General features: G+C 38.0%; 1 protein-coding gene across 6 annotated transcripts in view; it reads right to left on the bottom strand.

Moving 5' to 3' along the window:
* Window positions 1–25,483, bottom strand: part of LOC103478357 (RNA-binding motif, single-stranded-interacting protein 3) — a 170,591-nt gene that overhangs the window by 84,442 nt on the left and 60,666 nt on the right. For all 6 annotated transcript variants that reach the window (XM_008432136.2, XM_008432135.2, XM_017309584.1 and 3 more), the window contains exons 3-4: window positions 17,247–17,305; window positions 7,152–7,243 (exon numbers count right to left, since the gene is read on the bottom strand). In XM_008432136.2, the coding sequence (XP_008430358.1) occupies window positions 7,152–7,243; window positions 17,247–17,305 (151 nt within the window). The remainder of the gene's footprint in view (window positions 1–7,151; window positions 7,244–17,246; window positions 17,306–25,483) is intronic.

Raw genomic sequence — 25,483 nt, forward strand, 5'->3', positions numbered from 1 at the left:
TTTTTTATGTGTAGAGAATATCAAAGAGACAAACACACAATGCCCTGGCAAGAGATCCTTCAGATCGGGTCAAAAACATTGCTGTCATATTTTAATCAAGTATAAGTTTTACAAATCTGTTCATATGACAAATTTCTAGAGCTCATGATCACAATTGGATTTCTTCTGTAGGTACACCAAAGCCCACAAAACCTACTTCAAACTAAAAATTTTGAATGTTTATATACCTAATTTTGATTTCGTAGGTGGATGTTTATTTTTTTCCGTTTTGTTGTTACAACATTTAGTGTTTTTTGGTCTATTATGCCTCCTTACACCTGAATCGGTTGTCAGCCTGGAGTCATGTTAAGCCTCAGAGACATTCACTGTATGTCACTTCCACTATCCCTGCTCTTCTATAGCTTCTTACAATGAAGTGAATTAATTTTCCTCTCTGTATACAGTACGTCTACATATGATAATCTACACACAATGGCAATCCAAACCACATTTTTCAAGACATTTTATAATATGATCAAGCAAATATTTGCCTATTTGACACTGAAATCCATCTCCATGTGTGGACTATGCATACTGAGTAAGTCCTCATTATTACTATCCCTCCAGTCAAATGTGTTGATGGCAGCATCTTTCTTTTGGGAATGATTTGCTTTTTAATATTTTTTTTTTTCTGGGATTGAATCTGGAGAACTGAGTGTTGGACAGGCTGAAAGAATTCTGATGAAATCTGCAGAAAAAGTTAGTTACAACATTCACATTTCACCAATGTACTAAATTTTGCAAAGACAATCCAAAACTAACCTCAGTAAAAGTCTCTAAAAAGTCTCGAGTTCAACCCAACATAAAAGTGAATTTGAACTGATTTCATTTATCTGATGCTGTGGACCTTCAGTGCTTTCTCAAGTATATCCAAAGGAAAGCAAGATTATTGTTCCTACAAATCACTTAAAAAAAGATGTTGCTCAAAACAAATGAAACATTTTTCTAATTGTTCTTTACTTTTATTGAACAACAAGCTTCTAACATAGGGACAATTTGGTGTACTTAATACAAAAGTACCCCACAGTTTCAGTAAGTCATACTAAAGAAAATAAAAGGGCATATGACCATGTATCTATCCAGTGTTGCACATAAACATCGTCAAATCAATGAATTCACAAAAGGAGCTCACATTTTTGCCCCTTTCTAACTGCAGTGCAGTTCACTTTGACATCATTTACCAGTACTTTTTAGGGGCAACTAAAGTTTCTGGTGGCAAACGTCAGATATTTCACAGAGAAAAGCAGGAGCGTTTCCTGCTGGCTTGTGTCTGTGCACACATGTGGACATAGACAATGAAAGGTTTGTGAGGATTTATAATGGTAATACTCCTTAAACTTGACTATGCATTAAAGTTGGGCAACTGGGCAAATTTATTGACTGTTTACGCAAGGCTGCGTAAACGTCTCATCAGTTATCAAATAACTTTGTGCATTTGTGCATTCATGGGACAGGACCCATTAATTAATTAGAAGTCAGCCAAGACCTTTCGTAGGTTGAGTGATTTTCGTTTTGCTTTGCTTTGTTTTTTGACAGTTACTTACTTAATTACAGTATAACAACTCATGTCTGAAGCTCAGCTCACAAAAAAATAACTAAGGCTGGTTTTAATGGCACGCACAAACAAACTCCTTCCAGCTGGAAGCAGAATTCTTATTTTGCGCCTGATCAATAGTTTCTAGCTGTAATAGCTGAAGCTTCATGCTAACTCTTCGTAGTTCCTTTTTAATACAAATGTACCCCACAAAAACGATAACTTCAGTTCTCTTACTATTCAGTTGAAGAACGTTACGACACACCCATGCATTGATTTGTCCTATTCCTCTGCTCAGTACTTGAATGGGTCTCTTTCAAAGATAAGAGGGTACAGACAATGCATGGATGGACATTAACTGCAATGCATGGATGGACATTAACTGAGTGAGTCTTTTCTCCAATATAAATTCAGTATTTGGCAGCTATTCAGTTAATTTTGGATGTTTTGAGTTAAACATCCAACTGTACTGAATTGATAGTATTAGTGGCTAAAAGCGACTTATAATCAAATTTGACTTTTCAGTTTTCTTTTTGGTTGATGATAGCATTACAACATGTGTGTGAGAGCATCTGTTTTTAAAAAGTTATCAAATAGTTTGTGCATGAACAACAGAATAGGAGGAAAAAAAAGAATTATGAGTGATGAGATGATCATATGCTAACTTGTAAAATAAATCATGACTTTTACATACACTCACTCACACACACACACCCACAAGAACACAATTCATCTTTTCCACTTGCACCAGTTCTGGGTGCCTGAGAAGAAACTCGGTCTCCTTTTTTGGGGGTGTTCTTACAGTACAAACAGCTTGGACAAATTTAGACGCATGGTCAAATGTGTTCACGTATCCAAATAGTTGCCAGAGGACGGGTATATTTATGTAGGAGGGGATTTAAGACTCAGCTTGAGTCTTATGATTAAGGACCTTTAATACTAGAAACACTGAAGAGGTTTTATAACACTGACAAGAAATTTAGAACGCATAGCGTTTTATGGCAAATAGCAGCTCTTTAATCTTTTAAGCAGCGCAATGCGTGCAGCAGTAAAACAACAAAATCAAAGAAGGAAAGGCAAAAGCAATTAGGAAATAGCAAAAGAAACAAAGACATGCAAATGTTAACAGCAGAAGCTATTTACAAATATAAAAAAACAGTAAAAATAAATCACCTAAACTTATATAAGCAACAGAAAGATTCCACATTTTTTTTATTCAACTAATAATTTCTTTTCATATTCCTGCATAAGCTTGAGCACTACATTGCACAACCGTCCATCTTGTAATTTTCCCACTTTCTTAGATCAGTTATACAAGACTCATTTTTTTTAGCTATGCGTGAGATATTGAGTCTCTAGGTCACTAGAAACATAGGCACCTTCATTCAGCTATCAGGTGTCTATGTTTGAGAGGACCAAGCCATTTTTCTCTCCTGTGCTATGCTGTCATGATGGAGTCCTTGGATAATGTTTTAATGTATGAAAATGTCTGTAGAGCTGCAAATATTCTGTAAGCAACGAAGGATCTTGAAGCATGTTTGAATTGCTGTTTTTTTTTTTTTTTGAGACAAGCAGCAGGAAGCAAGCCACATTGATAACAAATGTTTAAGTGTAGGCTTAACCTCTAAAAATATGATAGTTTGACCCTCCTATCATAACCTACAACTCATTAAACCAATATAATTTCATATCCCTCTGCTTCATCTTCATGCCACATTTGTCCAGTCTATTTGGAGGTCGATCTAAATGAGGAAAGAAATTTTCATAAGTAAGAAAAATAAAAGAAAATCTTGCAGTTTATATCCTGTCATTTGTCTTTTAAAATCTGAAACTTTTTTCAAAGATGGATCTGCTTACCTAAATGTTGTCAGTACACAACCAATTCCAACAAGGAACACATCATGATATTCTTAGACTTTAAGATCTAAGAAAAAGAAGAACTCTTAAATTTAACTGGAGAATAAATAAAACGTATTTGTGCTAAATGTTGCGTTCACATATGAACGCATATGGGAACAAGACGGAAACGGCCTGGTTCTAGCTGAACCTCCTTAGTGAAATGACAGTAAAAACAGCAACAAATATGTGCTTTACTCTCTATGGATGCTGATTTGAAACTGAATCAGTTGTTTAAATTTGGATACATCTGTCAATAAACTATCTGCACATTCTTCAGTGAAAACTACCTCAGGGTGACCTCCTGTCTTTTAGAGCCTCAAAGTTTCCCCAGTTCCAGCACAACCTTTACAGTCCAGAGATTTCTCTCAGAAGCAGAACCTCCTGAGACTGAGAATGAACCTTTAGCTCAGGTTCAGCATTTCCAGTCGCAAAGTCGGAAATATCAAACCAACCCAGAACTAAAAGAACTTCAGGGAATGTTTGTATCGGAGCATGTTGTTTTACAGTCTTCCTGATCGTATTTGCAGTTTTCACAAATCTCATCCTTTGTCCAGTCTGAATAAATTGAACAAGTGAGGAAGATACTTATTGACTAATGTCAAAAATTAAATGGCTGATCAGTTGATCTGTTGTGTTGTTTGGCTTATTTGGCTTTCAATCATTTTTCATTGCTTATAAATAACAGAAATTCTGCTGTCAGAGACATTTCTGGTCGTGAAAAACATAAGACATCATGAGTAAAGTAAAAGAGCATCATCCATCACAGCTATTAGGATAAACCTGTTTTTAAAATTGGCAAGCTACAATTAGAACAGCTATGAAGACATCTGACCCATGCAGATAACTCCACTAATTAACAAGTTACTAATAATAAAAAAAATAGCTAAAGATTGCAGACAGCATTAATTTGACTGCACTAATCATCTAGCAGCTCTGTGAATCATTTTGGTTTTCTGTTTTAAATAAAAGCAGGTACAACAAGTTCATGGCAGGCATTGTTTTTTTTAGATTTTGTTGTGAAATGGACGTTTTTCATTAGTAATGTGACAGGAAGAAGAGCAGAAAGAGAGGCCAAAGACATGCAGTAAAGAGCCCAGTTCTGTAGTAGTACATTGATTAAGGACTACAACCTGAATATGATGGACCTGCTCTGACACAGTGCCACACCATGCCCAGCTAAAGTTAAAAAAAAAAAATCTCAACATTTCAGCATTTTTGCTCTCACAATCTCACATCAGACTATGTCTAATGAAGACAATTTAAAGAAATAATAAGCATTTTTCCCCGCAGTTTAATTAAAATCAAGATTCAGCAAAACCCAATTAGTGCACCAGCACAAAATGCTACACACTGGAGCCGCATTTGAGTCAGCTAGCTGCACACTGCAACAAAACTAGGTGGGAAATGAGTGGCTTTCTCCATAATTAGCTCGTGACACAGTAAGAAGTATGTGTAATTTCATTTGGAATTGACTTTTCGCCCTCTATTCCATCTCTCTGGAAAGTCTAATCCCTGAGGCGTTGTAGGGGTCTTCTTCCTAGAACACCCACTAAACACATCACAACCCCTCTGCTGCTAATGCTCGCGCTCCGAAATCCTTTAGGAACAAAATGAGAGATGGGAGGCTAATGAAAAGAGGTTTAATGGAAGGAAATGGCAAAGGTGGCCTAGAGGTTTGCTGCTGTTTAATTCAGTGGGATGCTCCAGCTGCCTGAAGACTGGCCCATCTTAATTGTACTCTTCTGCCTCAGAAAGGGAAGTATGCTGCAATAAAGTTACAGGCAATTTACGCTGAATTTAATTTTCTTGGATTACCCAACCTCTTCCAGTGTCTATTGAAACTTCCTTCAGGTGGTGATATAAAAACCATCAGCCATCATGCTTTTCTGAAGGAACATCCCATTTATCAGTGTCATATTTTAACCACTTCCTAAATTGGGTGCCAGTGGATAATGAGAGGAGCCGTATAAATGCAAGGGATAATGCTAGAACATGGAAATCATCCATATTATCACGACACCAATACAAGGCTTCCACTAATGTACAGCTGCTCTGCGTTACTACTAGATGTTTTGGGGAAACACCCCATATTTAAAAAAAAAACTTCTATAGTTCCTTTCATTTTTTTTTTACTGTAGCAACTATTTGAATTCTTAAAAGTCACCCCTAAAAGAAAAAAAAAACTTTTTATCACCACCCATTTATGTTTATTGGTACACAGCTATCTATCCATTTCTTACCTATACTTTTTTCTTCACTCTTTAGGAACTCACAAAATGTCAGCCACTAATACTGCACAGCTAACTGCTGTGTGAAAGTCCTAAGCTTTGTATTTTGAAGCTATCATCATAGACCTGAGAGGCAGATTTGACCATATCTATGCAGGAGGTGTTTGACAGACAAAAAAAAAAAAAAATCTTTAGGACCCAATATTTCTTTAATAACTGGATGATTTTCAAGTGGACCATAATGATTAGAAGAAGTGATTCGGTCTTGCTAATGACACCATAATGACTTGTGGGTAAAATGTATTGTCTTTGAGGGTGTCATAAGAGAATCTGACATTGCTCAATAGGCGTTTATTTGAAAAATGCTTTATATCTGTGGCTCAGTGGCCATCAGACGGGAAACAGTTCCACCACTTTTGAGATTAGTGAGTTTGCTTAAGACTTATGTGCAAAGAACAATAAAGTAACTTAAGTTCCATTTACATTGCATCATGTCTTTTCACCTCTGTTTACATTTTGTTTAATTAAGATTATAAACTTCAGTGTGTTTTATTGAGATTATTGAGTCAAAATAGGACATAACTGTGAAGTAGAAGGAAAATAATAGCATTTTTGTGTGTGTATGGCATATGACACACATGAGATTAAAGAAGCAGAGATCCACCACTAAGTTGGGAGAATATGCCAACACAACAACCATTAGTCTTCCACAAATTGGATCTTCACAGAAAAGTGGCAAGAAGAGAGTCTGTTACTGAACACACCACTCCCATTTTGAAACAAGTTGGTGACAGCGTCATGCTGTGGAGATGTTCTTCTTTTATGGCGTGAATACAATTGCTAATTTGGGGCAATATTTAAACACTGATAATCACAGATGCTCTTCAACCAATCTGACTGAGAACAAACTTTTTTTTGCTGTTTTTCATTTTTCTTCAGAAACAGGCACAACGTTATGCTTCTCTTCCAAATAAAATACATGTTTTTAGTTTTAATTTCGCAAAATGCGGAAAGGCTCAAGAGGCATACAAATTCAGTTTTAATTTCTAATTAAAACTGAAGAAATAGGAATACTACATAGGAAAGCTGATGTACGTAGGAGAAAAAAATAAAGAGGCTATAGGATGAAGGATGGCTCCCAATTTTACTGTCTTGTATAATTCTTGAATAATGTCAACAAGAAAATATTAATTACAAAATTCACCAGTTGCTCAGTATGCTATTTAACTGAATGGCAATGGTACCAGTCAGTCCAATATAAGTAACCATAACATACAGAAAGTCCAAAAATCACTGTAGAAATGTTTGTCCTCTATTGTATATTTTAGGTAGTCTTCTACATCCATAAACACAAACTCTCCTTAGTTTTATCAAAATCTCTAAATACCAAAACAACACATCACACCCAGAAGTTCATCAGACCAGAGGGAGCGGAGTGAGATGAACCTTACCTTCGCCATCTGTGCCTGGACTCCACTGGCTTTGAGCGAGGCCACAGCCTTCTGGGCTGCCGCAGGGCTGTCAAAGTCCACAAAGCCATAGCCTGTACACAGAAAACCAAACAAGAGAGGTAAGAATGAAAAAGAAAACCAAAAAAATGAAACAAGTGATGGGAAAGGGAAGTAGTTGTAGGACAAAACAGGACAAAACAGAACAAAAAGAACGAAAACAAAAAGCTGGGAGCAGAGAGAATTCTCAAATATGTTGGCAAGCAAGCACAATTCTGCTTAGAAAAGAGATCAGATTTTGTCTTCAGCAAGCTGTAAAATGACTTAATGTGTCAAAATCAACTCAGGTCACATATTTCATGAAAACTTCAAATTGGCTGATTTATATTTTAGCCTAGGATGTTTGATTGGGGATTCAAGTTTCAGCATGCTTCTGTTTTTTTGGGGGGGTTGTACAGCCTTATCAATGTTTAGCTATATGATTTACATTTTGTCATTTGCTAACATTATTATCAGACTGCATTTCATGGAATGCCGTTCTATTTCTGCACTTCAAATATTTCCTGTTTTTTTTTTCTTTTTAAACAGAGCGCATTATTTATTTATTTATTTATTTATTTATTTATTTATTTAGTCTCTGTTAGTGTCCGTGCATCTGTTAGAGCGCTGGGGCCCGGGGGACATGGGTTGGGCCCTACAGGAAGATCTGGAGGACAAAAGGTCCGAACGCACTCATAAATCTCCACTTTCAGAAATAGTGCACGTCCTGCTTTACTAGGTCACATGGCTGAAAGCTGGGAGGAGATGTCAACAAACAGATAGGCCGTCCTCAGTCTCTCTGAAACGTAACGGACAGATTGCATGCGCTTGTGTGTCGAAAATATGAGCAAATTACGAGAAACTTATGCCCCACGGATGAGGGCAAAACATCAACACTCGGAAAGAACAAAAGCTCTGTCTGGGCTGAATCCGAAAAGAAGTATGCAAACCTGATGTTTACAGTATGACTTGCTACAATTTTTAATAAAAAATGTGCTTAGAATCTCTTGCACATTCACCCATAGACAAACATTTCACTCGCAACATCTGCTCCCGTCTTTCTTCCTTTCTTCCTTCTCCCAAATTTGGAGCCGCGCTCTGTTTTGCTGATAAGCAGCAGATTTTTTCCCCCTCTTTTTTTAATTGTCCAAAGGCAGCAAGCTGCTTTCACAGCAAGATCTGCCCTGCGCACGCAAACATTTATACGCTGGCTAATGAGAAAACCAGAATTTAGCCAAAATAGGGTTACGCAACCTCAGAAAAGAGGATACATAAACATACAAAATGCATATGCAATTGACTCTGACTTGTAAAGACAAGAACAAATGCAGAGATATAAGGGAAGCAAGATTTTTTAAAATATGGTTTATGTGCACAAGAGTTACAATGCTGCTTATTTATCAATTTTAGTGCAAGAGCGACAAATGCCCATCTTATGAAGATATCAATGCATACAGTATTTATCACCTTGATAAAATGTCCTTATTTTATTCCACCGGATTTAGAAAATGTTGGCATTTCTTACTCTGACAGATAACCTACTGTTTAAACACAGAGACTTGATTGATTCATCACATAATATGCATGCCAGGCTGATTTATTCCTGTGTAGCCTGGATATAGTTCTCTGCTTGAAAATCGGTGAAATGAATATGCCTGAATGATTAAAAAAATAATGGCTAATTAAAAATTTAGAGCAGGAAAGCTTAAAATTTTCTATTAAAACAAAAACAGACACGATTCAATAAATAGCTGTTTACAAGTCTGCAAAACCTTTAAACCTCTTTTCTAAATAATCCGTTCATCCGGTGCCTATGCCTGTTTGTCCTTGAAGGACAAGATGGTGCCCATCTCTAGAGGTCAAAAGGTGAGAGGTCGGGTACAATCTGGACAGGTCACCAGTCTGTCACTGGGCAGCACAGAGACACAAATACCCATATAAGAACAAATAAGTTTCAAAAACCACACACTGGGATATGAAGTTCCACTTTCTAATTAGGCACAGCTTAATTAATAAACAAGTACTGAGAAATCTGGTGTTGAACAGAATCAGACTATTTTACACACAAAATGAGTTTTTAAGAATAAATAAGGTGTTGAAAAATAAAGAAAAGGTTCAACAAACAAACTTCTCGGAATGAAAATGTACTTTGAGTGATGTCAGCTATTTATTCATACAGAGCTATGAGACTCCATCAGAAAACAGGAAGCTGAAAGGACCAACGGTAACAATGCTCTGTTCTATTCTTTTGACGAGTCAAGTTCAACCTGTTACTGAGAATGCTGAATTTGGAAATGTTGGCCGAGTTTTGACAATCTCACAATTAAGGTAAAGGTCTGACGCAACCATGGTAACGCAAACGGCTTGCATCGAATAAGCATGGTAACCACAGTAACTAATAATAAAAGATGCTGAAGATAGTTTAAAGCTATAGAGCCGACTCACACAGTGTGACGTCGCCGCTAATGAGTGATTGATTATTCATGATGTGGAGACTGTCTAATATTTATATGGATTGTTCCATAACCTGAGGGATTGCATGATATTTGTTGATGAGGCTTGGTGAGCCAGGTCTGTAACTTTCAGTTGCTTATGAGAAAATGTTTTTTTGTTGTTTTTTTTTTTAAATAAAGCATGCAGGCATATTTTACATCACAGATAATTTTATTTTAAATTAACAGAGAAAGCAAAATAATGAATTTTGCTGCTGATTATAGTTCCTGAAAAAAAAAAGCAAATTGACAGATAAAAGATATATAATGATTATTTATTCTGCTCAGTACATCTCTACTTATTATCACCAGCATTTTTGAGTTAGGTATGAATATTTCATGTCAGCTGTTTGAGTTAGGTTGTCCTAGAGTCATTAAAAAAAACACAAAAAAAAAGAAATGTTTAACTTTCTAATTACATATTCAAGTGATGCTATGCAACAAGTCAAATATTTATATAGTGACATAACTTATATTTTGTAAATAGTTGAACTGCATTTTTGATTTTAAGAGCCTTCAATTTTTGCTGTCAGTTTTTCCCTCTGGATTCACACCTGAAACATCAGTTTAAGAAAGTGAATGCAGTAAACTGCTTTTAAATAAGTGCAAACCCATTTTGTTGCATTAGCTCACAGCTGAAAAAGAAATTGCTTTTTAACAAGGCAGTGTAACTAATGAAAAACGAATCAATAGTATTAACAGTGGAAACAACAACACACAATAACGGATATGGAAAATTTATGACTCGGATAAACATAGAAAAGTCCACAACATATTCCTGAAATTCAACTATTACACTCTGTTTCATTGCCCTTGAGTTGCAGCTGGCCAGAGCAAAATCATTGTCTGATAATTCAAAATATGTCTGCTTGATCTCATCTCATTTAGAATTTCAGTTTCACCGATACTATGACGTATCTCTCTAAAGAAGGCAGGGTAGATGTGAATAGCTTTAAAACTGAGGTGTTTAGCACTGAGTATTCCTTGAATAATCTGAACGCGGTAACTACAGCGGGTGAGCCGTTCCTTTTTCATTAGCCAGAAGTGAAGGTGCCGGTAGACTGAAAACACAGCAGTGATTACAGCACATGAACTTCACGGCCATGAAACTAGACGCTGCAGATTTAATCTGCAGTGTAACCAGGAACCACTTCTGGGAGCAGGTCTGTTTACAGTGATATACCAATATCAAATGCCTTCTCTGTATTACAGTTCCAGAAAATTGAATCCATGTCTCAGGCGTCTGGTACATGCTCCCTAAATAAAATATTGAGTCACTGTAGATGTTGGCATGTAATCTAGTTTCACCCTGAAGGTTTTAAGTTATTCTAAAGACATCTGAGGCTGGCTGCGCTTTTTACAGCACTTGATCTAGTTGGGTCGGACACAAAATGTTACACATAAACCCAAGTGATATTAATATTTCTTAGGAGGAAATTTAATGTCTAAGTGTCCGTCTCCCTGACATGTTTGGTGGTGCTAAATAGCCTTGAACTGAGTTAACCGCTAGCTCAAAGTCCATTCATCACTCTCTTATGAAAAGGTTTTTGTCTGTGGCTTTATTGAGGTCGTGGGTCAAGTGTCAGAAACAGAACAGACCCCAGGAGCTGCTGGAGATTCATTGTCTTGCTCAAGGCCCTTTAATCCAGATGGACACTTGCTAAATCTGGGAGCAGATGCTCATCTTCTGTGATGATGGACAACTCAGCGAATCTGAACTCAACATGCAGAGCCAATAAAAAAAGTGCACAAACCCTTACATATTTCTTCTGGTTTTCCTGAGTTACCCTTTCCTGAGAGCACACAATATGAAGTATTGATGAAAAAGAAGCTGTCCCAAGCAACATGATCAAGTGGAAAAGTAATGAGCCTCAAAACCTATCGAGTGGTTGTGCCAAACTGTCGTTACGCATTTACAATAACAATGTAACTTTTACGCCACTTTGGGTGGATTTTGTCCAACTCTTCTTTGCAAAATTGCTTTAATTTGGTCACAGTGGAAGGTTTATAAACTATCTATTTAAGGTCATGCCAAAGCATCAATCAGATTGAAGGTTTGATGAAAATTTCCTTTTCCCTGGTAGAGAGCAAACTTCCTGGTTCCAACATGGTGTTGAGACCGTGAAGCAGCAGTAATACTGAGTATGTACTATTAAATACTCTTAGGTTTAACTGTATGCATGTAGTTTTTAACCACAAACATGTGCTACGTTAATTTTACACCACATCTAACCGGACACACAAATTCCTGAAGATTTTTCTGTAGTCTTGTAAGTCTATATGTCATATTTGAAATCTTTTATCCTACTTTGTTTTATTAGAAGTGATCCATTAAAGTGATTGCTTATATGAACATTTTTGGAAGACATTGTGGCTGTGTGTGACCTGTGAAATCAATTAAACAATGTACTAAATTAAAACTATATTTTAGATTTAACAATGGAGATATTTTATTCAAATAGAGTTGGTCATTTTACAGTAGCTTTTTTTTAACGTTATTTAATGAAATAATTTTTTGAAAACTACATTTTGCATTTATTCACATAATCATTGATTTTAGTTCTTCCCTCATAATCTAAATCATGACATTGTTGTAAGAAAAAAACCAAAGAAATACTGTATTCTACACATCAAAATATACCCTCCTAACTCATCTCACGTAGTGTTCCATGCAAAGAGACCCGACAGACAGACACATAAACATCACTGTAGGTCCCATGCAATCTCCTGAGCATTCAGATTTCCTGGCCTGGGCACAAAGGCACAGGCCAACCAAGTAGAGAAGGAGACGGTTGGGGACAAGCAGAGAGCAAGATGTGGGCAGGAGACACTGAGAGGGAGGCTGCTTGTCTCTGGGAAATGGAAATCCTTTCGTATCTAAAGTGGTTTCCTCTCCCTCCCTCCATCCTGTGCTCTGTGCCCGCTCGCTCCATCACAGCTCCCACGCTGCTAACGAGAAAACTGTCATTGCAAAGTTGCTGCAAACCACAAGCAAAGTGTAAGAAAATCTTCACAATGTAGTTTTTTTTTTTTTTAGCAAACACTGCTGCTTGCCTAATTAAAACCATTTTTATTGTTTGTTTACTTTTATTCTTTTGCCAGCAGAAGTAATACCTCGACAGTGCTTCCATGAGAAGTCTCACTTTTCATGAAGGAAATAATGAATCGACTCAGTTCGGCTCTGAAAAATGCTTTCAAATGACGGGAGCATGCGACATGCGAGGGGATCATCCGGGCCAGATGGCTTGATTTCATTACCTCTGTGTCTCCAAAACAAAACCCACCCTCTGTTTCCTCCCTCACCAGCCTTCCTGAAAAGATGAGGCTGTCTGCTAAATCATCAGTTTCAAAGGGTCGCCTTCCTTTTCTGTCAGCCTCAGGTTATTTTTACCCCCTCCTGCCGCCACTCGCTACATCCGCCCATCCATCCCTCTCTTTGCAAGAGAACTCTCCGAGCCAATTTGTACGCTCTTAGTCACGCTAAGCAATTATCTTGTCCCCACTGAATGCCTTTGCAATCAAACCAACACTTATCCGGTTGTACAGCACTCTAATGGCCAACTGATAATGAAACTCCTTCATTGTGAGTTAACAACTGGCTAAGAGATGAATGAAGTCCACACCATGAGCGGTGAAATTGCTTAAGAGAGTTACAGTCTGAAAAATGTGCCTATGTTGCTCCTGCCACAGCTGTTAGATTCTATCTAAGTGGAGCATGGAAATATAATTAAAAGTGCAGCTTCATCTTATGCGGTAACATTTCACCACTTTCATAAAATAATGGCTAAAGTCAATTTTGTTTGGACAAAATCACTTTTGGCCATTATTTTTAGGAATGTGATGGGATTTTTTTTGTTTTTTTTATCATTTCTTAAAATGTATGGAGAGTACAGTAAGGGTACAATCCCAAAATAATGTCTGATCTTGAGATAAGTGATATAGTGCTAAAAAATACCTTCAGCTAATATTGCTTTAGAAAAAAATATATATATTTTTTATATTTTGTTTAGTTCGACATATTTGATAAGTCACATTTTCAAGAGTCTGACTTCATTAGAAAAGTAATTTCAATAATGCTTCAAGGCAAAAAAAAACAACTAAATGTACATATTTTCCTCAGTTTTAAACTATTTTACGAAAACTGTATTAATTTGTTCGTTTTTAATATTTTTGTAAGCTGTACACTTTGATTAGTTGTAATCTTGGAACCAGGAATAAAAGCAAGCAAGAATAAAAACCACAACTATTCCCAGGGCCGTCCATAAACTAACCTGCAGATGACTCCAATTGTCAGGAAAACACAACATAATAGCTTCATTAAGTTTTCTATTTAAACCTTTGCTTGAAGAGTTACAAATACTTTCATAGTACTTGGGGAAAAAAATTGAAAGCACAACATGTACCATTATTTTTAAATAGAAGTGTCCAATGCATTGTCCTTTAATAAAATAATTCAAATGAAACAATTCAATTCCTTTTCTCCCGTTTTGGGAACACTCTGGCCCTTCTCTAAATACTTTAAGTTGTGACAGAAACAAAGATAACGATGACTTATGAGAGGAAACAATTTCAGGCAGTGGACAGTCTTCTCAGGAACGGATGTCTAGTTTCCCATGAGGTCACACCATGAAATGTTCAGAAAAATGACCAAACAACAGAGCTGCACTCAGGACCCCACCCTACTTACGAAGGCTCACATGGGGCTGTGAAAAATGGGAGAAATGTCTTAAAGGAAGGGCGTAAGCATATTAAACAATATTTATTCAACAGCATAAATACAATTTCAGTTGTTGCTGGTGGCTTTTAATAGGGTGGGAGTGAAAAGCTTATTTTCTCTATGTGAAATTTTCTTTGCAAACTTGCAAAAAGGAGCAAACCACAAGAGGTTTGAAACAACATTGTTTGGACAGATGAGGACAAAACGGAGAAGTTAGGTGGTGATTCACTGTGCCGCGTTTTCAAAACAACAACGAAACCGTTCAAACTAGCTGTCGGGAACGATGCTGCAGGGGTTTTGATTTGGACTTGTTTCACAACCACATGATTGAGAATCATGCAGCCACAGAGCTGAATGTGGACTCCACTGTGTACCTGACTAATCCTAAGTTAAATTTGAGACCTTCTGGCTGACAGCTATAGTTTGTCTGAAGCTGGATTAGATGACTGGACTATTAAAACCCCTTCACAGTCATTTAAGCGGGATAAGCTGATGAAGAGGGGGAATATTATTTTCCTTGGTGTAGTTCTAGAAGTTGGTGAATATGAACTTTGAATGTCTTTTGTTTTTACAGTTTTGGATCTCAGGGCCGGCACTGAGCTATCAAAACTTGTTATCCTGCCATGGTTCAGTTATGAAAATAATCTCACCCCACACACATAATTTAGACCAAAATGTATCTGGGTTTTGCTTATATTTTTCAGAATTTAATGTAATGTGATCATAAACAAATACTTCCAAGAATGTACAGAAGTGCGTAACTAAGGAAACCGTAAATGGCAAGCGTAAATGGAAAAAGATACAAAATTGTGAAAGGCAACTGAAGTGGAAAATATAATTAGTTGAGAAAATTAGTAGTAAAAGCAAGTGATAATCATCTGTGGGTTTGATAGGACTCTCTGCCCTATTTTGGTCCAAATTGGAGTGATCTCACAAAAGGTTTCACTGTAACCACAAAACCCATTTTAATTAGATTTGAGGGGAAGATTTGCAAAATCATCCAAACAAAAAGACTGAGCACTTTAAATGAAGTAGAAAAATGCTTAGCAAAAGTCAATAAGACAATTGTCATTTTTTTAACCAAGTAAGTTTTTTTACTAAGTAAAATAAAAATGACTGGAGACGAGTGAGTCCAAGAAACAATAATACTGGAAAGTTAGGTGGAAGAAAAACATGTAGCTGAAAAAAATGTGCAGGCTGCAGCTATTTAAAGTCTTGTGCTAAGCCACTCCTGAATAATGTCATAAAAGCCTTTACTTATGAGAACATGGATTGGGGAGTTGCTATGGGTCTAGTAGGCTCTTTTCAGATGAAAGTAAATTTTGTATCTCATTTGGAAAGGAAAGTTTCAAAATCTGAAAGAAGAGTGAGCATGTACAGAATAAATTGTGTGTATTTTATGATGTCCAAACTTTACAACATTTTAGAGAGCTTCATGCTTTCTTTTGTTGACAAGCTTCATAGCAATGCTAAATTTGATTACGAGTGAACTAAAGCAGGTATTAATACCTGCTTTAGTCATCATTATATTACTCAGTCTGACAGCAAAGCAAACTTGCGTGACTTAAGAACCACAAAGAATATATAAGGGTATAGTTAAGATGAAGAGGAGCGACACCAGACCCAACTCTGAAGATAAACTGAAGGCTGTTGTTAAAGCAACCTAAATTTTCTTAGCACCTCCTTAAAAGTAGTGGCACAGACTAATCTAATCTATGGAACGATGCAGTAACTCATGCTAATGACCAACTACAGAATGTAAATACATTTTAGCACCAATAATCATCTGAAGTAACAGGAAAACAAGCAGCATTCAAAATCCAACACAATGCATGTAATGGATGTTAAGCAACTAAGTTTCAGTTTTTAAATTGATTTACTGAAATAAAATCATTTTTAATGTTTTCTATTTTTTTTAAAGCATCTGTATGTCCACATGGCACTGACAACCTTTAGTTACTTATATTAAAGATGGAATGATAAGCGAGGTGTAAAGTTACAACTTGCACTTTTGGGAATCACCAAAAGTGTAAGAATTTAGAGCTTTAGAAATGCCGTCAGAGCCAATTACAGAGGGATTTCCTGTCGCCGAAACCGAACACTCTGATTACAGGGCATCCATGATGTTGTCCTAAAGCATATTGATGCACCTCTGAGAACAGCCCCAGCAGATGAGCTGTAATCATGGTGAACACATGCTCACGGGTGCCTCTTCAAAAGCAGATGACAACAATCCCTCTGATTAGTGCTTTGTTCAGACCACTTTAACAATCAGACAGACGTTTCTCAATAGACACTCACTGACTATTGAAAACACATTGTGGCTATTTTATGTCCTTCATTTTGATTTGGCCTGTGACAACAATGCCCACATCTTCCTTTCAAACGCTGCTTAACTTTGAGCATCATCAGGCAGCGGACTAGAAATCACACACTGGCTTTAATCAAGTATTATGCTCTTACTCCATTGTTTAGATTAGTGGGTAACATGGATTCTATGGCAGTCAGCACTGCTGTGCTGGAAATCTAATACAATCCTAACTTTTCTTCAAAACTTAAATACAACCAAGCAGACTTTTTTTTTTTTTTGCAGTAACTTTTAGGCCGTGATTGATTAAGAGATGCAAAAAGTGCAAAAGGAAGGGATTAATGAAAAATATACCTTCCCAGAAAAACACATTGATTAGTCTGCCTTTATGCCGCCAAACAACCTGCATTTTTATTGATTTTTTTTTTTTTTTTTTTTTTTTTTTACAGACTCAAATCCAGTATCAGCATTCAGGTTTTTCAGGTCTATTCAAGGCTACAAATAATGCTCACTAGAAAATCAGTCTACTGATGCTCACTCACCTTTGCACTGATTAGTGTTTTTGTCCAAGATGGCCTTTGTTGACACAATCTTCCCATATCTATAAAAGAGAAAGAAAGACTTGTGAAACATTTTTGATCAGCTTCCTAGCCTCCTTATAACTCTAGTAAGCAGGGAAGACCTGATTTAATTCCAAGTACAGCACGTTTAAAAAAAAAAAAAAAAAAACTACAGCACGTCTAAATAAATAAAAAAAAAAGAAATTAATAAATAAAAAAAAACACCATTACCCACATTGTTGTTGTGGGTAATGGTGGAAAAACTGTTTCATAGGTCTTGCACATTGTTTTGTTGATCTCATCTTTTTTCTTTTGCCTAACAGTCACTCGTTACAATGAATGTCACGATGAAATTCAGATTGCATTGGATGCTGTAACTTCCTCTCTGTGTGCTCGATGTAACCTGCTCTGTGTGCTGCCTTCACATCACCCCAAACTGCTTGCAGTTTAAGGGAGAGCTGCGTAGAGCACAGGCAGAACGCTAGTAAATAAACTTTCTGTCAGTCAAATTAAAATTCAAGTTTATGAAGAAGGAAAGCTGGTGTTTTTGTCTATTTTACTTTCACACATTTGACTTTTGATGCCTGAATTTATGTCAGGTTAAACAAAGTTTGGGGGATCCTTCTGCAGAGTCTATTGGAATTTTGGTAAATTCCTCCTGTGTCAACTTTGCAGGTTTTCTTGTTACAGGAGCGAGATCAGGGCTTTGTAACATCCACTCCAAAACATTGACTTTGGTGTCCTTAAGTTACTTTCTAACTAATTTGGATGTTCTTACAGTCAATGTCTGTTTGGAAGAACCAGTTGTGTCCAAAGTATTAGATTTATAGCTGTTAACTTTGCATTTTCATATTACCCATCCATCCATCCATCCATCCATCCATCCATCCATCCATCCATCCATCCATCCATCCATCCATCCATCCATCCATCCATCCATTTTCTGCCGCTTATCCGGAGTCGGGTCGCGGGGGCAGCAGCTTCAGAAGGGAGGCCCAGACTTCCCTCTCCCCAGCCACTTCTTCCAGCTCCTCCAGGGGAATACCAAGGCGTTCCCAGGCCAGCCGAGAGACATAGTCCCTCCAGAGTGTCCTGGGTCTTCCCCGAGGCCTCCTGCCAATGGGACGTGCCCGGTACACCTCACCAGGAAGGCGTCCAGGAGGCATCCTTACCAGATGCCCGAGCCACCTCAACTGGCTCCTCTCGACGTGGAGGAGCAGCGGCTCTACTCTGAGTACCTCCCGGATGATCGAGCTTCTCACCCTATCTCTAAGGGAAAGCCCTTTTCATATTACCATTTGTCCATAATCCACCACAGTAACAGAGTTAGAGAGTCCAAAACATCCATTAGTGAGTGAGTTAGAGTTTCCTTCAGCTTAATGCAGGAAAGGTTTAGCAAATAAAAATACATTTGGTAATTCTGACTTACCTAAAAAAGAAAACATGTCATCCAATATAATGTCACACAGTGAAAATATAAAGCTGTGTCTTAACGGTGCCTATAAATGAATGGTTTCCAACTGCATACGCTGCTGTTCTTGAACTTTTAGAACAAGTAGAATTCACAACTTTGACAGCACTGGTTAATAAATAACTATAATAACCAGACATTTATGAACTGATCCCCAGAAGGTCCATAAGGTGATTGGACAACCTCTTTGCTTCTTCCTGTCTGTTCTCTCCGCTAGTTTTTATGTCAAGACAGCCATCCTCTCTTTATTTGACACCTCCAACACTATCGCTCTTGCTTATTTTCCCCTTGTCCCAGCTGCTCTCCAGCTCCTGCGTATCAGGGTATGAAGAAGTTAACAGTGTTTCCTATCAAACCAATCTTTCAGCAGTAAGGGAAGTGGTAAAAAAAATTTTTTAAAAAATAAATAAATATAGCCCCAAACTGAAGGAGGTAAGAAGATGGGGGATAACAAAGAAGTGACGGCGGGGGTTGGAAAAATAGTAAGACAGAATACTTGGATCACTGAGATCAGCTGGGATCACTTTCTTGCTTTGTGGATGAGACATTCTTAATTAATGTGTTCACAAAACTGCACAATGAGTGATTAGTTGGCTGTCAAGCAGCCTGAGAGACTGACGAGCTGCTGGCTGACTGATGGCTCCAGGTGAGAGAGGGAACTATATTCCCTCTTCGCTTTTATAGAAAAAAAAAAAAAAAAGCTGTGCAGATAGAAAGGATTCGATAAAGATACAACACAGGAGGCTCCGAGCAGAGCAGCTGGGGGGGAAAAAAAGCAAAAAAGGGGAGTGAAAGGCTGATGAATGAGGAATAGGGAAGGAGAGTAGTCAGTCAAATGATTAAATGAGATACTAAAGGCGAGGAAGAAGAGCAGTAGTCAGGGAGAGATGGAGAGATAGCAAGAGGTGTTTAATAAAGAAGAGATCATTTAGTTGTCACCACCAAGAGATTCTCTGTCAGCCGACGGCTTCTGACAGTGAGAGGAATTTAGACTAGCTGCCTGACAGCCTCGCATCAAACCTACTGGGACAGGAGACTTTCCAGATAAAGAAAGAATAAAAGCACTAAAAGGCTTTAATCAGACGCAACATGACAGATGAGAAGCTTATAATCTCGAAATTGGCAGACGAAAAAAAAAAGAGAAAAAAAAAATCACAGCTTTTTTGCAAGTCAAATTTCTGATTCTGGAACAATTCTTAGTCTTTGGCTTTTCTTAATATTGTGGTGTGTTTACAGATCCACTGATTCTGACTGGCAGAAATTTCTAGTTAATTTTGGTAATTTTTTGGTTGAAAGAAAGAAAGTCTTTTCAGTTGTACACATAAGCTGCAGTTTGAATTGGGGATTAGCAGCACAAGACAACAAGACGTCAACACAAATCAAAAACAATTTTAGCAGCACTGATAGAAAACTGTATTTGAACTTACAAATTCAAACTTGAGTCAAAAAGAGCCATGTTAAAAAACATGACAAATAAATAATGCCTTTGTGAGTGTTATCGTTAAATTGGAATGCGTAAAAAATATTATAATCTTTGTCTTTTGAAACATAAAGTGGGGAGAAAAAGAGTCAAATACACCATAGCCTTATTAAAAAAAAAAAAAACAAACATTAAAAATGGTGTGTCATTCTGGACTTGATTCTGTGGTAAATATTCTTTCTGATCTAGACGACGAAACAAATCTGCTGTTGCGAAGTGAAATTGAAAAAACCATTGATAATAGATCACATTATGAAGTAATGTGACTGAAAAGAGCATGAAATAAGTTCAGCGAGAAGAGTGCAGAATGTCCTGTTCTCAACCCAACTGGAACTTTTCCCTTCACTCTGGCAGTCACCTGCCGTAACTTGAAAAAACATCAACCTGCATTTTACCTAAAGCCAGTAAGGTGAGCTACTCATAAAAACCTGCTGGAATACAGAAAACGCACCAATAACAGACAACCAGAGACAGATGGTTCGGGTCAGTGTGTCCTCGTTCCATTACTTTTAATGTTCCCCCAAGAAAAGTCTTCGCAGTAAAATATTGTGAAATTCTAGGCCCAAAGATTTTCCTCTTGACCAGAGGCCAGTCCGGTCGGTATATCTCCTTCTCTTCACAAAAAGGCAATCGCTTTCCTAGCTCGAAATTCTTTTGCTTCAAAGTCTGTATTGGCTTCACCAAACACTACGGAGCCAAGAAAGGATGCCTTGTCAAGAGATCGGTCAAGGCTGCGTAGCTACGGGCCAAGGCTGACGGATTTCAGCACGACATTCCTCTTAGCAAGAACCGAGTCCTAAAATTGAAGAAAGAGAAAATTGAAATCCATACAGAAAGGAATGCTTTCCAGGTAGAGTCAACGCTAAAACTGGAAAAATTGCCATTTTTTTTTCTCCACTGCTAAGATTTAAGGAGGTATGTCGGTACAAAACATAGCGTGCTCGTTTGTGGCAGGCTTGACAAAATCTGTGCACACCATGGCTCTGAGTGTGTGTTTCAGTGAAGCGTTAATGACAGTTCTCAGAGGGCCCTCACAGCTTCAGATCCATGTTTTCATTCCCTGGTGGAACAACGTCAACAGCCAGTGGATTCTCAACGTTTGATGTCCTCTGAAACGCCACTCCCATCAACACACACACACACACACACACACACACAACCTTCACTTCTGCTTCTCCCCAAGACGTCTTTGTGTACATCAAATGTAATGTGCAAATCCTGGATGTTTGCGAATTGTGTGCACTCTGTGCATCAAGCTGCGTGTTAGCACGCATGCGTCAGCATCCGCACACAGCTTGGTCTCTGTGTGAGGTAGCTCCTAATTGAGGATTCGATGCAGCTGTCTTGTCTCTTACGTTTCTCTCATTTTTCTGCCTCGCCGCTAGTTAGACTCAAACAGACAAACACAGAGGGAGGACAGAGAAAGTGTAGCTTTTTCACAAGTCTTTGAATCTGTTGCCATATGCAGTTTAACATCTTCAGGCGCTTTTAAAGCATCGGAAACCTCGGACTGATTCCAGGACGAGAAAGCAATTTACTCGGAGTTTAGAAGACGGCTTAATTTCACCGAAACGTTGAGTTTAAGCACTAAAAAGAGTTCTCTGTGAAGTTTTAATCATAAGCTGGAAGGGTTTTGAGTGCAGTGATGTGTACTAGAGTTGGCAGTAGGGTAGGTGGTCAAATGCTTTATGGACGTTATACAATAAACAATTGCATGGGGGGAAAAATGCTTTTGTTTAAACTGGAATTTCACAGGGGAAAGCCAGGAATTCACAGGGATTAATCACATATAGCCAGAGCACAGCACAATGTTACATTTCTGGCAATGGAAAGACAAGGACTTGGACAGAGTCAACAGCCGTAGAGAAGAAGTCGAAACAGAGGAAGAGGCAGAAGAGGCAGAAGAGGCAGAAGAGGCAGAGGGCATATGCCGGTTTCCATCGTTTCAAAATCACCAAGATGTGGTTTGCGACCCGCAACAAGATGCTGATGGAGTTCCTCTCACCCTGATCTTCATTCTTTCACTCCAATGGGGAATTGTCCTCAGCATGGTGAGGGAAAGAACAGGAAGACGGCTCTGTAGTTCAAACAGCGGAGCATGTGTTGTCTTATCTTCCCATTTCTGAGCATTTCGTCCTTGTGCTCTGCAGTGCTGCCTTTTCCTTTCTGTATTACAATGAAACGGTCTGTCAACATATTATAATGAAAGCGTAAATGTGAGTCTTGTCCAGTCTCTTGACATTGATCACCAGTAATTGCAATTTACAATACTTGTCATCAAAACTTTAGTCACAGTTTACAACAGTTAATATGTCAGTTATTTCGACAATATGACTAAGAAATCTGACTCTCTTATGCGTATACCGCACAACAAAGACTTGTCATTCTGACATATTAACATGTTCACTGACACAGATGTTTACTTTTGAGAGATGAATTAAGGATTTTCGAGCAAGAGACTGCCTATTCCAGGTAGTCTATGGTGTTTTGTATTGTTTTTGAATTGTTTTCAGAAACATGTTTTGTTTCCCTTCCTCTTTTTAGAGTCTCCAACCTCTGCTATCCCACTCATATCCTCATTTTCATCCCTGTCCATATTGGTCACTTCCAACAAATAATATTTACATCTCCCGCATTGAAACGGCCACCATCTCTAAACCAAAGACAAAAGCAGGATTCACTAACATCTTCACTTATTTTGTTTTCCACTCTTCCTGAACTATCTTTTTTTCTTCACTTCTCTTGACCGACCACGATTACTTAAACGCATTCACTCGTTCAAGAAGGGAAACCTTCTACCTCTCATTCACACACGTTTTCTGTCTTTAGTCTGCCGACGTCTTTGTTCTTCCAAAGCAGACGTTAATATTTATTACTAGGATTTTCCCGCTCAAACAACAATGTTTATAAGAAAATGGATCAATGGCAAACAGTCTGTAGAAGAATTGCTAAAAAGAAAACCCGTTTGAGGCTGCAAAGCTATTAAGAACCAGACAGAGGTTTGCCTTCCAGCAGGACAAAGTCCCTAAACTAAATCGATAAAACTATAATTCTGTGATTTGTCATGCTATTTTGCAGATAGATAGATAGATAGATAGATAGATAGATAGATAGATAGATAGATAGATAGATAGATAGATAGATAGATAGATAGATAGATAGATAGATGTGACAAGTGTGAGGGAGGGAGACAGACAACAAGTGTGAGTTAAAGCCGGAGAGTGTGAGTGAAATTGCCCTTGTTCCTCGCTTCAGATTCTGCTCACGTTCTGCTCTGTCCCCAGACGTTAAAAGTGTGTCCATAGTTTTGGCGACCGGGGGAGTGATTGGAAATGTCAGCTGACAACAGCACTTTTCACTGACACTCTGAGAACTGGCACGAAGACAGAGAGAGGGAGCAGGGGAAGAAGGGAAACTCGGAGCGAAGGATGGAAGGGGGCGGATGTGCCCACAAACAACCCGAGCCTGGTAGCTGAGGATGAGGATGACATTGAGGCCAGAGAAGGAATTTGCGAATGTGTCTGTGTGTTATCGGTGAAATATTCTTCTATTAACTTACATACAGTAAGTTAATAGAAGAATATTTCACCGATAACACACAGACACACACAGTGTGCGCCTATGAAAAAACGTCTATGAACTGGTTTCTGCACGCATACGCAAAACCCGTCATGTCACCGAGTGACAGGAAACTGCCACTTTGTCTATTTCTGAAAGCTGGAGAGTGTATTAGGTCCCCAATGCTTTCACTGCTGTCCAGTAGCCCCCACTGACAACCCTCTGCCACTCTGACCTTTTCTAAATGTTACTGGCCACTTGGCAAGCTGACTTGGCCCCTAATGCAGCTTTTATTGGCCCCTATTTTTCACTCAATTTCCCCAGAATGCCTGCAGGGCTACATTGACATACAGCTGACTTGAACTGCAGCTGACACACACAGGAGCAGTGAGAGAGCCTATCAGAGGTGAGTATTAACCAGGTACATTTACTTCTTACATTCAGCTGAGAAACTTTTTGAAAAAAAGAAGAAGAAGAAGAAAAGCACTTCTAGAAGAGGTTTCAACTGTGCTCTACTTTTAATTCCTGTTGAGTAATATTATGTTCAAGTTGTACTTACTTACTCAGTAAGTAAGTACTGAGTAAGTACTTACTTACTTACTTACTCAGTAAGTAAGTACTCTTACTGAGTACTGTGCCCACCTCCAGTTACTTCATTAAAGGACGCGCCAACCTGTTCTAGCCAAAAATTGTGTCGGACACAGAGTTTTAGTCAAAGTGAGACTTCTTGTTTCTCCATAAGCTTCATTGTTCTGTAATGCCGTGTTCCATCTGCTGAGCCCGCGGCAGCATTTGGAGGTCAGAGGAATATAAAGTTAACAGGATATATTATCTCTGCTAGTACTTGTGCAGTGTTTTCACAGACAAAGTATTCACAGTACTTCCCTTTTTGTCCATTTTGTTATGTTACAGCCTTATTCTTAGCTTAAAACGGAGCTGTTTCCACTGATCATCTTGACCTCAGACCGGGGTGACGGTTCATTTTTCAACAGGACAATGACCCAAAGCACTCTGTGAATGTCCTGGAGTTGCCAGGGAGAGAATCTGGAAATGGCTGCACAGCGCGGGCTCCCATCCAACTGGATGGAGCTGGAAAAGAACTGCAGAAGAGAATGGATGAAACTACCTAAAGATAAGCATGCTAAGCTTGTGACACCATTTTGAAAAAGACTTATGGCTGTAACTGATGCCAAACGTGGATCAACAAACTATTAAGCAAAGGCTGTGAATACTTAGATAAATGGGGTTTCTTGTTTAGTTTTTTTTTTTTTTTTTTTTATAAATTTGCAAAAATCTCAAAAACATTCTTCCACATTGTCAAATCAGCTTATTTGTGTGGAGAATTTTGAGAAAAGACATTATTTTAATAAGAGTAATAAGAGGAGTAAGGCTGTAATACAAAATGTGAGCAAGGTGAAGCTTTATTAATACTTTCCCAATGCATAGTATGTGCATGGCCTATAGTATAGCAAGCATTGGTTTCAAAAGCTTTATCTTAATTAAAATCTACTCTTATTTTTAACTTGAAGCCAATCAGTGGATAGCAACTTTTATTGATAAGTGGTGTCAGTATTAAACATACTCATGATTACTGAATTACAACTAAAATAATCAGAAATCTCTTATTGCCTTTCTACTTTTTTAATAATACTTTCTGTATTATAACCATGGCAGTGTTTTAGAAGATGATCCATTTTTAATATAAAAAAG

Source organism: Poecilia reticulata, linkage group LG16 (genome assembly GCF_000633615.1).
Source record: "Poecilia reticulata strain Guanapo linkage group LG16, Guppy_female_1.0+MT, whole genome shotgun sequence".
Classification (NCBI taxonomy): domain Eukaryota; kingdom Metazoa; phylum Chordata; class Actinopteri; order Cyprinodontiformes; family Poeciliidae; genus Poecilia; species Poecilia reticulata.